Source organism: Schistocerca gregaria, chromosome 5 (assembly GCF_023897955.1).
Source record: "Schistocerca gregaria isolate iqSchGreg1 chromosome 5, iqSchGreg1.2, whole genome shotgun sequence".
Taxonomy (NCBI): Eukaryota; Metazoa; Arthropoda; class Insecta; order Orthoptera; family Acrididae; genus Schistocerca; species Schistocerca gregaria.
Window position 1 is genome coordinate 331,568,918 of NC_064924.1, and position 15,562 is coordinate 331,584,479.

The following is a 15,562-nucleotide window of genomic DNA, read 5'->3' on the forward strand; positions in this document are numbered from 1 at the left end:
CCACCGCAACACGGCATCACGCTTTACCTAACATTGGTTCGCCCACTGTTAGAGTATGCGGCCGTGGTCTGGGGGAAAGCCGCAGATGCTCACATTGTGACTCTGCAACGGATACAGAACCGCGCCCTGAAGACTGCTATGCATCTTCCAAGGCGCTTTTCGACGCGCCAACTCCACGAGGACACCGGAATCCTGCCTCTTCGAGAAAGGTTCCGCGCCATCGCCAGGAAGTTCTACGAGAGGACGGAACACTCCCGCAACCGGCTCATCCGTGGACTGGGCCAACAACCACATCACAGGCCAACCACGCGCTGGCCTGACCTGCTGAGGGATTAAGTTTTACTAATCCCCCAGCAGAGTGTGTTACTTTTTCTCTTACAGGTCACACCAGCATGGAAAATTCGACAAGTGTGTTAATATATTTTTCTTTTCTCTTCCACAGGAACCGCAGGAATGACAAATCTGTCTAGACTGCACCATTCTCGAGCCAAGGATCGGCTCGTCTTTACAGCGTCAGCGTCGTCAGCGTCTCACCTTGCTAACTTTTCTTAGGGGCGTTTCCATTCAGCTTTGTGTATCTATCTTTTGCGTGCCGCGTTTGGAGGAACTTATGACACTTTCATTTCCATTTTCACAAGAAAAAACCGATTCGAAATTGAACAAAAACACAATAATAAACAGCGCTAACACCCATAGCTCGCAAGTAAACAGAACAAGATGGATACCGCGTACCGACTCCTTTGCTGTGATTGACTGCTGATGGTGTTGACCACTTTTGAAACAACGCCTGCTTTGACTTGGCCGTTTTTGAAGCTAAGCCACGCATTCAATCCGCTTTTTAAACCACTTTCGTCCCTTTTTTTTACACTCAATGAGGCTGCCATCCTGGTCAGCGCGGAAAATACTATGATAAAACATCCATAACAGATAATCGAAAAAAGAAAGGACTTGGCCGTCTTTGATACTAGTTTCATCAATTAATCAGTTATATTTTTCACTACGCATGAACCTGTTTTTCAAGAAATTCACAAGAAATTTGCATTCTTTTTGCAGTTTAGCATTACACACACACACACACACACACACACACACACACACACACACACACACACCACTCACTTTCGTTTGGCCATTGCTAAGTGCGGAGACAAAAAAGAATATAGATAAGAATGATCAAAAATTTGATGACGAATTATTTCACACACAGAACCTACATAAACTAATTTCCCCAGTTGTGTTGCCTAGTGACTAACAGTAAGTGAAAAGTTGTGGCAGAAACTGTAGCCATATCTTCCCATCGACGTCAGGGCTTGCTCCAAGGTCGGCCATAAGAGAATGTTCAAGACCACGATATTAAATATATAAGTCTGAAATTTAAAAAAAATCCTTGCGTGTCATAAAATTCTCAAAACTCGAACATTTTTGCAACCCCGGATGGCACTGAAAAACAAGGACTGTCCGGTCTAATACCGGACGTAATCAGAGCAGATGACTGTCACGCGAAATACTGAGAATTCACTAGAACTTAGCGAAAAATCATTGTTAACAACAAAAGGGTTAGCTATCTTAGCATTGTCTCTATGCGAGCTATACAATAACTGTTTCAATCGTCAACGTAGTTGTTGCTTCCATCTGTGACGTTGCTTTGATCGATTTGAAAGGCCGCCATGAAACACAGGAATGGCTGGTCACGTCTGTGACGTTCGTACACACCCATTGGCTGATCAGCCGGTCTCCACCCAACCAGTGGGTTCATCTTGTAAACAAATGTGCGACAGAGCTAAGCGTCTCTTCAGTCGAGGCGGAGGCGTTTGTTGTGTTGGGAGCTGAAGCAGTACTATTCGCTTGTATTAAAACAGTCCGTGTCTTTGTTTATGGTCATTTAAATGGACTCAAATAGTGTGTTAAATTAGTTAGGTCAATATGCTTGGTACACTGCGAAGAAGCTGTGCAGCCTTGCTTAAACAACAAAGCCCAGAAATTGGACGAGGATTTAGACAGTCTTGCGCTTTCAGAAGTGACGATGGACTTACAGGAAAAGACAGTAGTGGTTATGCCTACGGTGCAAGACAGCAAAATGGCTTTCGCCGTAAAACGGAGATTTTGAGAAGACATCCAAGGTACGTAATTCACAAAGTGTATGAAGGATGATTTATTGTTATTGAAAGAAGGAGCCAACGATACAATGTTTCAAATTTTATTCACTATATAATGACGGCACTTGAACACACAGGACTTACATTTTGTATCCCTTTTAAATATTTAAAATTCTTGTTATGTTTTGCATTACCGGTATCAACTCTTAATGCATTAATTTGTTTAACTGCAAAGAGAAGCCGGCAATGTTGAAGCTGCATCGTACTATGAAAAACCATCTGCCACCAAAACACAAATTTCACTTGCCGAAGTCATTACAGTGAATTAACAAAAATTCTGTCGTGTGTGTAGCCCCCCCCCCCCCTACACACACAAAAGGAAGCGACATTAAGGGAATATGTCTTATTTCTTAAGCCGGTGTTAGTGAAATAATAAAAGGATATATGAACTGCGTGGATATTCCGGTTCAAGAATGCAGTGACGCAGATGTTTAGATAATCTTAAGCACAGTGTGTGCTTACGCTTTTTTTTCCCCTCTCTATATAATATGAATAAAAGTCTCCCCATTCCCATACGATACGGTACTCATTGCTTTGCGGATGCATTAATGGTGAAATATTGCGCATTCGACTGCATAGTAAGAAAAGCTAGTGATAAACTAAAACCCCTAGTTATTAGGGTGGCCAAAGCCACCGAGTATGATGCCTAAATTTACAATCCAACCCGCAGTGTGTTTTCGAAAAGACCAAATGCGATGTTCACCTGCTCTGATTTAAAATCGGTTTCGATTTCAAGAAACCAGCTCATAGATATTATATGGTGATCACTATACAAATCAATGGGAAAGTATGACGAAACAAAATAATTCTGCAGTTTACTCTTTGCAGAACATACAGATACCGGCAAAGTTGAGAGTCTTGTTACATATCACTTTCTGCCAACAATGTGGTGTTCACTATATGAAAGAACAATAGTTTTGTTAAGTTTATAATATTGTGTGATTTAGTGTTATTTGATCACATCATTCATATAGTGGCTTGCCTCCATATTAAAATTGTAGATTAAATTTGTTAATGTATGTTACAGAACTTAGTCCAAATTAACACAGGGAATCCAGTTTCGCACACTCCATCTTTAATGCTTGATTTCAGAGGACTATCTACTGCACACTCTTCAACTGCAGTCCCACTTGCAGCTTGTGCAACTGCTGTCACCAAAGATGAAAGCAGGGAGTTCATGGCCCTCTTCCCAGATGTTGTCCGGGATTTGACGGATGCTGGAAGACACTTAGATGTTCCGGAAGTTACAAAATGGTTTGCCAAGGTACAATCATTTTAACTTCAAAATCTTGTTATTTCTCACACTTTGTAACTTAACACTATATGCTGAATTTAACAGAAGACCATATACTAAAATCCTGTAGAAGTGCCTAACTTCGGAGTTAAGCAGATATCTTTCTCCTAGTCATGTCCTGTTGTTTTGTAAGTATGCTGATTGTACAGGGCACAGGCTGCTGTTAGTTACCACTGATACTGAGAGGCCTTGAGTGCTGCTGTAATTTTTTTAACTGACTGAACCGATGTAGTAGACAAAGCCAACAGCCTGAATTACTGTACATTCATTGTCGTTCCAATACTCCTGGGAGATTTCATGGTGACTCGTGTTACATTTTGAAATCAGTTTTTTATTATGTTGACTTTTGTAAATCATCATCATAAATCATGTTATTTGGGCAAAGATCTTGAAGTGTTATTCAAGCAGGGACGAGCATTAAAATTAAAGAACAAGAATGTAATTTATGTTGTGACTCATATTACAAATTTGGGACATCCTATTCCTGATGTGCATTTTAGGTCAAAAGTGTCCTCAAACTATTAGGAGTATGAATCTGGTTTTTATCACAGAAAATGCATATTAGGTAGGCATTCAAATGACAGAGTTACAGATTTCTAAAAATATTTATACCATGTGAAATATTGTAATATATTGGAAAAGGCACATGAATAATGTTACGTGACTCATGTTACTCGCTACTTCTTGTTGGAAAATTTTTATCCTGCAAGCAGAGAAATGAAAATATGACATTCTTTGCCAAATAATATAAACACTTCACATTTCACTTTTCAAACACTATGATAAATTATAAGAGCATGACATGGAAAATGAATTGGAAGTTCAATTAAGTCAGAGAACTGAAAATATCCTCTTGCATTGACATCATCATTTATAACTTCATCACATTTTACAGGTCATTTCCATTAGTGACCAGCACATTCAGTTGCACTGATTAAGAAAGAATTTCCAGAAACTGCATGTACTTCTCCAGCATTGGATTTACTGTCCATATTCTACTTTGTACCAGTCTCCAATATTCACACTTTCTGTAGTTTCTTCAGTATGATTATCTGCAGGAGCGAAATTCTTTGGAGACAGCAGATATGTTTGTAGTACCCCATTCTTGCACTGAAAGAAGTGAATGCTTTTTATGTTTGGTACTGTTGGTGCTGAAGGAAATATTTGAGCCAGATTAAGTTTCACATTGATTCGTCAAATTTCATCAGTAGACACAAGAAAAACCTGCATAGTTGTGATACTTGCAGCTACCTGAGCGAAAGTTGATGCATCACCTACTATGAATTTTCACTTTTTTACTGTATTCCGCACCAACCATTCTGCAATTGTACCAATTCAGTCTATGGTGCTTCTTTACCATGGCCTGTAGCAAGTAAGTTCCAGTACATTTCCACATTATGAAATGATTAAAATTGAGGTACAGTGACAGTAATATATTTGTTTTTAAATTGTGAGGCAGGTATAGTTGACAGTACCTTTCTTATGTTGTATATGTTTTCTAACACTCTCAATTTTTAGCTCTTTCTTCTTCTAATAACAGTCCTTCCTTAAGTTGACTCAACTGTAGAAACTTTTGTGTCTGCTTCTGCTGGGTTTTTCGAGCTTCTTCCAGATACTTCTTAAGTTCTTCATATTTTCCTTCACTCTTTAACTTTTCACTTCAAGGAATTATGTACAGATCGATTGAGGAGAACAGAGTGCTAGCTGATAAGCTGAGAAATAAAAAATGTTAACAAAGAGGTAAGTGCCCTAGATTATATCAAATCAAGTGCTCCCATTGCCCAAGTACTTTAACAGTAACAGGCACTTCTCAAAAAGTAACCAGGGAAGAGTACATTGTGATCTGTGGTGTGTCAATGGACACTGCACACAGTGGAGGTTTGCATGCTGCTAATGTGTTTAGAACAGCTCTAAATCACCTGAAGCATTCTTAAACGAGCAGTAATAGCTAAAAATAGGCATTAAGCAGAAATATGCAGCAGTTTTGCAAATATTCATAGGATTAAAGCTCAGAAATTTGGTAGAGAACTTTACACCACTCATGAACTTCACCTCAACTGGCATGGTAAAAATCATGTAGCTACAATAATTTTGTGATGTAAGTGCAGATGCAAGGAACAAAGTGAACACATGACTATCAGATTTGAATGATGAGTGTACCACTGCACAAGAAAATTGTAGGACTGGGTATAGGCAGTTTTGGACAACTGACTGGGGGGGGGGGGGGGGGGGCAGTGCTTCTTCCCAGTCTTATCAGTTTGTGGAAACAGACAAAATTGGAGAAATGGATAGTGGAAAACACAAGCATAGCCCTTCAACTGAAACTTCTTTTTTTAGAGAATACTATGTAACTGCTGCTGCTAAACAAAAACTGGCAATTTATCACCAGAACACAGAACATTAGAGTTCTCTGCAGTAAGATCAATGGACTTATAATCAATATCCATATGCCACGAGGTATAGATTATACCCATGTTCTGTGCTTTAGTGAGCACCATATTAATTCTAGTATAGAAAAACTTGAGCTAAATAATTATTGCTTAGCAATATCATTTTGTAGAAATTTTAAAGAAAGAGGTGGTTGCCATTTATGTTAAAAACCGTATCCCATGTAGAGCAATTGATGTGCAGAATTATTGTTTAGAACAACATTTGGAGGTGTGTCCCATAGAATTGTTTTTGAATAACTCCCATATATTAGTAGTAACAGTGTACAGATTACCTTCCGGGAACAACATAGAAGAAGTCAGATGCACTCCCAATATACGTATTCAAACCTTCCGGGAACAACATAGAAGAAGTCAGATGCACTCCCAATATACGTATTAAACATAAAAGAGATGTGATAGTGCTTGGGGTCTTGAAGGTAAACTTTCTAACAAATTCGAGAGACAGATCCGATCTTGAAAATCTGATGTCCACATATAATCTTTCTTCTGTAGTTAGCTTCATGTACAAACACACTGATGATATATTTATAGACCAGACCAAAATAGGTGATACAACTACCAGGCAAATCCTGAATGGTTTCTCTGACCATGACGAATAAAGATTCACTATAATTAGTGCAAGTATCTATGAGAATGATAGTGGACCCAATTGGAAAACAGATAGGACAATTAATGGTGAAACTATTCAGATTTCTATATCACATCTCCAAGCCACAGACTGGAGACCTCTGTATAATTTTAAAAATACCAATTCCGAGTACAGTTCTTTTCAGTAATGAAATGGCACTGATATTTGATAGTACCCTCTCAAAAAATATATATATAAAACCCAAACTACAAAACATACCAAGCGCCCTGGATACCCATTGATATTAAGATTTCATTCAAAAGCAACAAGAGCTGTACATTGCCACAAAAAATTCAGATAACCACAACCAGCTAAATCACTATAAAAATACTTTAAATCTAATAACAAAGTCAAAACAGTATGGGAAGTGATAAGGAGGGAGACTGGCAAAAATTGTCTCAGTAGGGCCGAAAACATTGTTCTCAGTAATGAACGTAAACAAGTACAAAGTCAAGAGACTGTGGCAAAAACTATTAATGAGCACTTTTTGTGTTCCTGAGAAAACAGGACACAATGGCTCCTTAGAAGAGGCGTTAAAAATACTGAAAAGTCATTTCCAAATTTCAATAGAGCAGACAGGTATAGCCCCTATAACAGTACAGGAAGAAAGAAAAACCATTATTTCTTTAAAAAGAAAAAAATCAACTGGTGTCAACTTCATCTCCAGTAAGCTGCTGAAATTATGTTGCAATCAGTTCTGTAAAGTCCTAGCTCATGTATTCATCACCTCTCTGAAACGATATTCAATGTCTCCCTGAAACAAAGTATCTTCCCAGACAGGATAAAGTACGCTATTGTGAAGCCCCTCCACAAAAAAGGCGATGCCTCAGATGTAAAAACCATCATGCTGTCTCTCTTTTGACTACATATTCTGAAGTCGTCGAAAAATTAATATATGTATTTTCAGAGAAGGTATCTGCACAACCAAAGTTATATTTTCATTTACCAACATCGTTTTGGAATGCCTTGAAAAGAAGACATTGCCTGTGGACATATTTTGTGATCTGTCTAAGGCCTTCAACTGTGTCAATCATACAATGCTTATAGAGAAAGCATCCCACTATGGACTCTGAGGACAAATGGGCAACTGCCTCAAATTGTATCTACAGGGCAGACAATAGAAAATAGTATTAGATTGTAACAATACGCAGGTAGGAGGGGTAGAGTCAGACTGGGTGACAGTAAATTATGCGATTTCACAATGTTCTGTCCGAGGTCCACTACTATTCCTCATACATATCAATGACCTACCTTTGTCCTCCAACAAAGCAAGCAACTTTACAATGTCTGCAGATGACACAAGTATTGTGATAGACAGCAAGACATCCCCTGATCTAAAATTAAATGCAACCAATTACTTGAGGACTTTCGGTATTGGTTCACAGTAAATTCTATATCAATAAAGATCAGCAGACTCAATTACATTCATTTCCATTCTCGTCGTCACACAGGAAGTAAACATTGCACACAAGAGCCAGCAGCTAGACAGGGTAGATTTTTGAAATTCTTGGGCATACATATAACAAGCTTAACTGGGAAAACCACATCCCCTAAACCCTGAAAAGGCTTAGTTCAGCAACATTTGCCATCCGGATAATCGCCAAAATTGGAGGCATCAGTATCTCAAAATTTGCATGCTTTGGCTACTTCTGTTCACTTATGTATTGTGGAACAATCTTCATGGGCAATTCACCACTGTCGAAAAAAGTCTTTACAAGGCAGAAAAAGGTTGTCCGAATTTTGTGTGGAATCCCACCAAGAACCTTATCTAGCAACATTCTTAAACAAATTGGAATACTAACCACTACTTCACAATATCTCTATTCAATCATGACATTCATGCTTCATAATACTTCTCGGTATGAAACGAATGAAACATACCATCATCGTAACACAAGAAGGAAATGTGACATACACTGTGACCTGAAAAATTTTTCTTTGGTGCAAACACACATAAAATACATGACCGCAAAATCTTCAATGCACTTCCAAGTAATATTAAGTGTCTATGAGGTAATAAGGTACTATTGCTCATGATTTTAATGTGGAATTATTGAAAATCTCTGTCAATGAACAATTATTGCAGTCGTAACACTATCATTTAATTTAGTTCCTACTGTGAACTTTGCAACTAGGTTACATAAATGCTCTGTGACTGCTATTGGTAATATTTTTGTAGACAAATCTAAGGGAAAAAGTCATATCACAAAACCAATAGTAAATGGACTATCTGACTGTGACATGCAGCATATTGCGTTAAATGTCGAAACTTGTCAGAATAAGAAAAACTATTAAATCTGAGTACAGGAGGGTAATAAATAAGTCAAAAATTGATAAATTCAGGAAATTGTTCAAATACATGAACTGGATATAGGTGTTTACAGTACTTGTGACTCAAATGGAGAACACAAAGCATTCATTAATAAATTAGCTCATCTTTAGAAAATTGTTTTCCCCTAAAGGTAACTTAAATCACACAGAAGTCAAAAAGTAAACTGTGGAATACACAAGGAATGAAGATATCATGTGGGACAAAAAGGAGACTGTTTCTACTGCCTAGGAACAACTCTGGTGTTAGAATTTTAAAGCATTACAAAGAATACTCCAAAATATTAAAACAAATAATCCATAAATCATAACAGCTTTATTATGAGAAAAAGATAATTACATCAGGCAACAAAATAAAAACTGTATGAGATATAGTGAAGACAGAGGCAGGTGGGGCCCAAAAAAAAAAAAAAAAAAAAGAGGAACAGATAACTCACAAATAAATGAGACATTGGTTACAAATGCATGTAGTGTTGCAAACTCTCAAACAGGTACTTCATTTCTGTTCAGTGAACAGGTTCAGTGAACAATGCAATGGAGTATCTGAGACCAGTCCTTAGAAATACCTTCAGTAAAATGGAAATGACACCCACATCTCCCAAAGTAGTGTACATCCTAAAATCTTTAAAATGTAAGTATTCCACTGGATATGATAACATGTCAACAAAGTTAATTAAAGAGTACTCATGCGAGTTGAGTTCAGTCTTAAGTTATTTGTGGAATCAATCTCTTATCAGCGAAACATTTCCAGACTGGTCAAAATATGCTGAAGTCTCTTTACAAAGAGATATCACCAAACTACCGACAAATTTCACTTTTGCTGGCTTTCTCAAAAATATTTGAAAAGGTTGTGTGCAAACATTTCCTTAAGCATCTGACTGCAAATAATATGTTGTCCAAGTCACAGTTTGGATTTTTTAAGGGTTCTGACAGAGAGAAACCTTAACAGTGAGAATGTACTTAATTCATTACATAATAAATTAGAGGCTAATGTCATTTTCTGTGACCTGTCAAAAGCCTTTGACTGTGAACTACAGCATTCTCTTAAGTAAATTAGAATGTTATGGTGTCACCAGCAATGCTGTGAAATGGTTTGATTCTTATCTGTCTAACAGGAAACAAATGGTGTTATTGCAAAATACCTGTGCTGTAAGTAGTCAGTCTTCATCTGATTGGGAATTAATTACATGTAGTGTTCGTAAGGTTCCATCTTGTGTTAATTGCTTTTTCTTGTGTACATGAATGACATCTCATCTGTTACATTGCCAGATGCTAAGTTTGTTTTGTTTGCAGATGATACAAACATTGCAATAAGTAGCAAGTCAAGTACAGATTTAGAAGTAGCTGCTAATCAAATTTTCACTGACATTAATAAATGATTTAAAGCTAGTTCACTGTCATTAAACTTTGAGAAAACTCACTATGTGCAGTTCAGAACCTGTTAGAGATTTCCTTCCAGCATGTGTATAACATAAGAAGACATGCAGATCGAAAAGATTGATAGTGTTTGTTTCCGGGATTGCAACTCGATATTAAATTCAGTTGGGAAGATCATACCACAAAATTTTTTAAGTGCCTAAAGAAGTCTGTATTTGCAATGAGAATGATGTCAGATGTAGGAGATATAAATATAACAAAACTTGCATACTTTGCTTACTTTCGTTCTATTATGTCAAACGGGATCATATTCTGGGGTAAGTCATCGAACTGATTAAAAGTTTTTAGGATGCAAAAGCATATTATAAGAATCATTTGTGGTGTAAATTCAAGAACATCATGTAGAAACTTGTTCAAGGAACTTGGTATTCTAACCACTGCTTCTCAGTACATTTGTTCCTTAATGAAATTTGTTGCAAGTAATGTATTTTTATTTCCAACCAATAGTTCAATACATAGTTTCAATACTAGGAATAAGAACAGTCTCCATAAAGATCTAAAATCACGTACCTTGGTCCAAAAAGGGGTCCAATATTCAGGAACACACATTATCAATAAATTGCCAGCAACCATTAAGCATGTGGTTTCAGATAAAGTACGGTTTAAACAGAGTTTGAAAGACTTTTTGATAGGCATCTCCTTCTACTCTATAGATGAATCTATAGGGACTGTTAAGCCAGTTTAAGTAAAAATGTCTATTAGATTTCAGTTTTGACAGCACTTGGTCACAACAGTCAAGACTATAGTGCATAACAATGTTTCATTTTGACAGCGTGTTAATTCTGTAAATATTAGCTGTTCCAGTTTACCACATTGTATTCACCTATTTCAACAATCTCCTGTCAAATGATCAGGGTAGTGAGTATTATATTCAAATGTTTTATGTTTTTATGTTATTCTTTCTGATATGTTCCATACCCACGAGAATCATCTCATTTTTTGCGTCTATTGGATGAAAATTGAATCTAATTTAATGTATTTAAAAGTAAGTTGAAGGAGTTCTTGCTTGAAAAAAGTTTTCTATTCTCTAGAAGAATTGTACAGCAGAGATAGCTAAGGTTATTTACATATATTGTTGTGTATTCCTGATTCAATATATCGTGCTGCTTTAATTAGATTAATTGGTGGTCTGTAACTCAAAAAGATGGTCATTTTTACTCTGTAAAAATTTGTTTTGACAAGATCTGAAAATTGTCTCTCTACCTCTGTTTGTGAGTGTAATTAGAGCTTAGTGATTGTGTTACTTCATTATTCTTTTCAATTTGTTTTCTTAATCTTTGTTTATTGTCCTGATGGAAACAAGTGTGATAATGAATTAAATGTTTTGACTCACTCCACCTCCATGTGTCACCACATAAAAATGGGTCTGTGGAATACTTATTGCAATAAATAAATAAATAAATAAATAAAATAAATTGGCCACAGCCTTTATCAATGAAAGAGAAACAGACACAATTCATTTGTGCTCGCGCGCGCACACACACACACACACACACACACACACACACACACACACACACACACACACACACACACACACGCCAACTGCAGCAGCTCAGATCAGAATGCCATTGGCATTGTGGCTTGAGCTGCTGGAGTTGGTGGTCACGTGTGATTGCTTGTACATATGAATGGTGTGTGCTTCTCTTTTGCTGGTGAAGGCTGTGGCTGAAAGCTTTGTATAAGTGTCTTTTACTTGTGCCTGTCTTCAACTTAATGTGTCTTCTTTCCGATAAGTAGCAAGCTATCTTTCCCTACTTTATTGATATTCCTATCTGGAGTTTTCAAGTGAATGAAAGTTTTACATAAGAGACATGAAGACTTCTGTAACTGTACTGTAATGCAGGGATTTCAATGCTTCCAAGGAATGCAGACATTTACTTGCAAATTAACTAAAAATAAATATTAAACATTTTTTTTAGATGACTAAGCTTTATGGCGTATCCCTCATATTAATGATGTGTGTTACTCATTATGTTTGTCCAAATACTTTTCACCAATGTATTATTCTGAAATAAACAAACACTTGTGCGTAAAAGCAGCAAATAGTTAGTGGACCGTCTGTCGGGATACACTAATCTTTTCTGTCTGTTGTTCTCAGTTTTAAAATTTTCTATGTAATTCCTTACTCCATGGTGTGGATTTCTGGAAGAGAAGTCTGGTGTACACAAAGAGCTCATAAATATTATTGGTAAATATACCATAATAATTACATATTTAGACTTGCCATCAAAGTACTTATTGCTTGAGATAGCCTTGCACATTAGTCTTTTTTCATATGTTGTTTTTTATTGTATAAAGTGCAGGATTCCCGAATATGTGATGGGCACGAATTTGTGCATAATGTTTTATTTTTATACGGCATGAATTAACTGTAATTTTATGTACAGCAGACAGTAGTTTAATATGCACAACTGCACTATTTTATTTTTCCGTGCACAATTCTTTTTTCATATAATTACAGGTTCTTCAATACAATGTTCCTGGTGGGAAGAAAAACCGTGGACTGGCTCTTGTGTATTCTTATCGTATGCTTACTCCAGAGAGTCATCGGACTGAAGAGAATATTCGCCTAGCACAAATTATGGGCTGGTGTGTTGAAATGGTATGCATCTTTGTTCTTGTTAGTTCTTTAGAAGTACCACACTGTCTGCTGGATTATTTAATGCTTGTACCATAAGTAAACCAAAATTAGCTGCAAGTGGTTGTTTACTGTTATCTGTATAAGATTATCATACCTAATTTAGAGACAAGAATCCCCATATTCCTTTGCTTGGACTGAATGTGCATTGGAAATTAATTTAGACATGGTCTCTCAATCACACTTATGAATCACATTTAAAGACAATGTCTGAGGATAATGAACAGATCAGATGAAAGTTTCAGCTCAAGAATTCACAGATGTAACCCGCCTTCTGTAACATATATTGCATTTCCTGATTTCGCAACAGCCATGTCTAGATTGTTTTTGTATTTGTTTCTATGGCAATGCAATTAGCATCATTCTGCCTGTGCCACAGTGATGTAATGGAACAGAAATTACCTATAAATAAGTTCCTTTCAAAGAATAAGGAAGATAGAACATGAGCTAACATCTATATCTACGTCAAAATACCCTGCAAGCCACTATATCCTGCCTGTGTTGATGGACTTTGCACCATTATTGCCCAACCAATATTTTTACTTTATATATAAATTTTACAAATTTCCTTTAACTCTATGGCAGAGTGTAGGAAAAATTGCTTGTCTCTATGCATCCTAGCACCTCTCTTGAGTGGTTTTCTCATGTGTTGCATCATTTAACACACTTGGACTAAATGACCCAGATGGTTAGAAACCTAGCAGTATGAATGCCATTCATTCAACATCGTTTGATATGACCTGGTGGTGATGCCGAATCCTGGAGCAGGATCTAAGAATAGTTTTTATGATAACTTTGAATTCAGTCTCCTTTGATTCTACACATTCTTTTTCCAGAATTCACCAATAAATCAATTGCCCTTTTCTTCGCCTTTAACTGATTTTGGAAGATCTCCCCACAAGTTTAGATCAGTTAATACACCGACACAACTACAATGATAGCTGTTGAAACGAGCTCACATACACAACCCTTTTTCAGTATGAATCCAAGTAGTCATGACACAAATTTTAATAATATGCAATAGTATAGCAAACAAAATAGTAAAGTAGATTTTAGTAACATGTTACAGTACAGCAAACAAAATAGTCAAGCATAATTTTTTGCTCTCATTTCTTTGCTTTTGTAAATTATTATATATGTTATAAAAACAAATATCTCGTGGACAAGGATAATGTTCTCATAGATACACATAATTTTTGCTACAGCTGGTGATGAATGAGACTACAGTGGTGTGTGATGAACAAAAGTGATGGTGCTGTACTTTGTTCATCAAGAAAACACTCAACAAAGTACAGAAATTGGGCGTAATGCCCATTTTTTTGGTAATCAATGATGTAAACATATCGCTCACTCATGTCCTTGCAGTATCTATTCATAATAACACCAAAATATGTACACAGTAGAAAATATTACATTGCATAATAAAATAAATTAAGGTGAATTGTAACTCTATGTACGCAAAAACTAGTAGGCCTGCCTTACCAACCTTTCTATGCAGGACCAATGTTAACGCCATTTGATTGTCTCTCTTCCATTTGATGTTGTGATGATCACTAGCACAGGAATTACATTACTATTTCCTTCACATTTGCAAATTTTTCAATCACTCTTTGAACTTGTGCGTTACTGAAACGAGTTCTCGTTTTGTAGAGAGCAATGTAATCCATCAAGCTCATTGCTCTGCACATACTTCTGTACTCCTCTCTTCCATACGCACACTAAAGAGTTTAGTTCGATGTTTCTTTGCTTCCATAAGAAGCTTCAGTAGCAGAACCAAGAGAAGTTCCTGAAAAACTAGAAGAGTAAGTAGTGAATTTCTCTGATAGAAGGAGAGAGGTTGCAACTAGATGTCCAGTAAATTTAAAACTTTCTCTCGCTTTGTAACCTACAGCATCCACACTTCTTTTGCATCCTGAAGTAGATTACACATCTTCAGTTCTCACTCTTTAATGATACTGTTGAATTTTCAGTCATTCCATCCCTGATGTTTGTAACTTCATGCTCAAAAGTTGTCGGCTGATTTTGTATGTAAGTGGGTCAATATTCCTTTTCTGTAGCTTATATATAAAATATCAGCATGAATCTTAATTTTATGAAAAACTGAGAACCAGGAAATGAACCATTGCCCAAAATCAGTGCTAAGCTGCTGGCTTATACGGTGGTATTCTCATTACGCAGTTTTTCCCCAATGATCATATTCTTCAAGTGCTTGATAATATCTTCCCTATATTTGAAAATGGCATTGACACCCCTTAATTGGAAATTCCAATGAGTAGACACTCAGTGTGGCAATCGTTTTTGCTATGGTGCCCAGGAGCACCAGCCGCAACACACAACAGCTATAACATCTGAGCATCAGAAAGCAAAGTACATGCGGTCCACAGCAGCCAAGTGGTATTTTGGGATATGCCCACAGTCCACCAGATGGTTGATTCTGTGGGATAAAGAATGCTGGCTTTATCTTTTTTGCCCTTCACTGTTTGCCTACTTTCTGTGAAATCTTAAGTATGGTTTGCTATAGTAACCAATGAACTCGTATTCCCCTCTGTAGTAAGATTTCATTACCATTTGACCTCTGCTTATTCCCTTCGCCCACCTTCTGTAATGTGATTTCATTACCATTTTACC

General features: G+C 36.8%; 1 protein-coding gene across 1 annotated transcript in view; it reads left to right on the top strand.

The window, feature by feature from the left end:
* The first annotated feature begins 1,715 nt into the window (after positions 1-1,715).
* LOC126272193 (farnesyl pyrophosphate synthase-like) overlaps positions 1,716-15,562 on the top strand; it is a 42,579-nt gene continuing 28,732 nt past the window's right edge. The window contains exons 1-3 of the mRNA XM_049974871.1: positions 1,716-2,120; positions 3,249-3,420; positions 12,758-12,898. Of these exons, the coding sequence (XP_049830828.1) occupies positions 1,924-2,120; positions 3,249-3,420; positions 12,758-12,898 (510 nt within the window). The 5' untranslated portion in view covers positions 1,716-1,923. The remainder of the gene's footprint in view (positions 2,121-3,248; positions 3,421-12,757; positions 12,899-15,562) is intronic.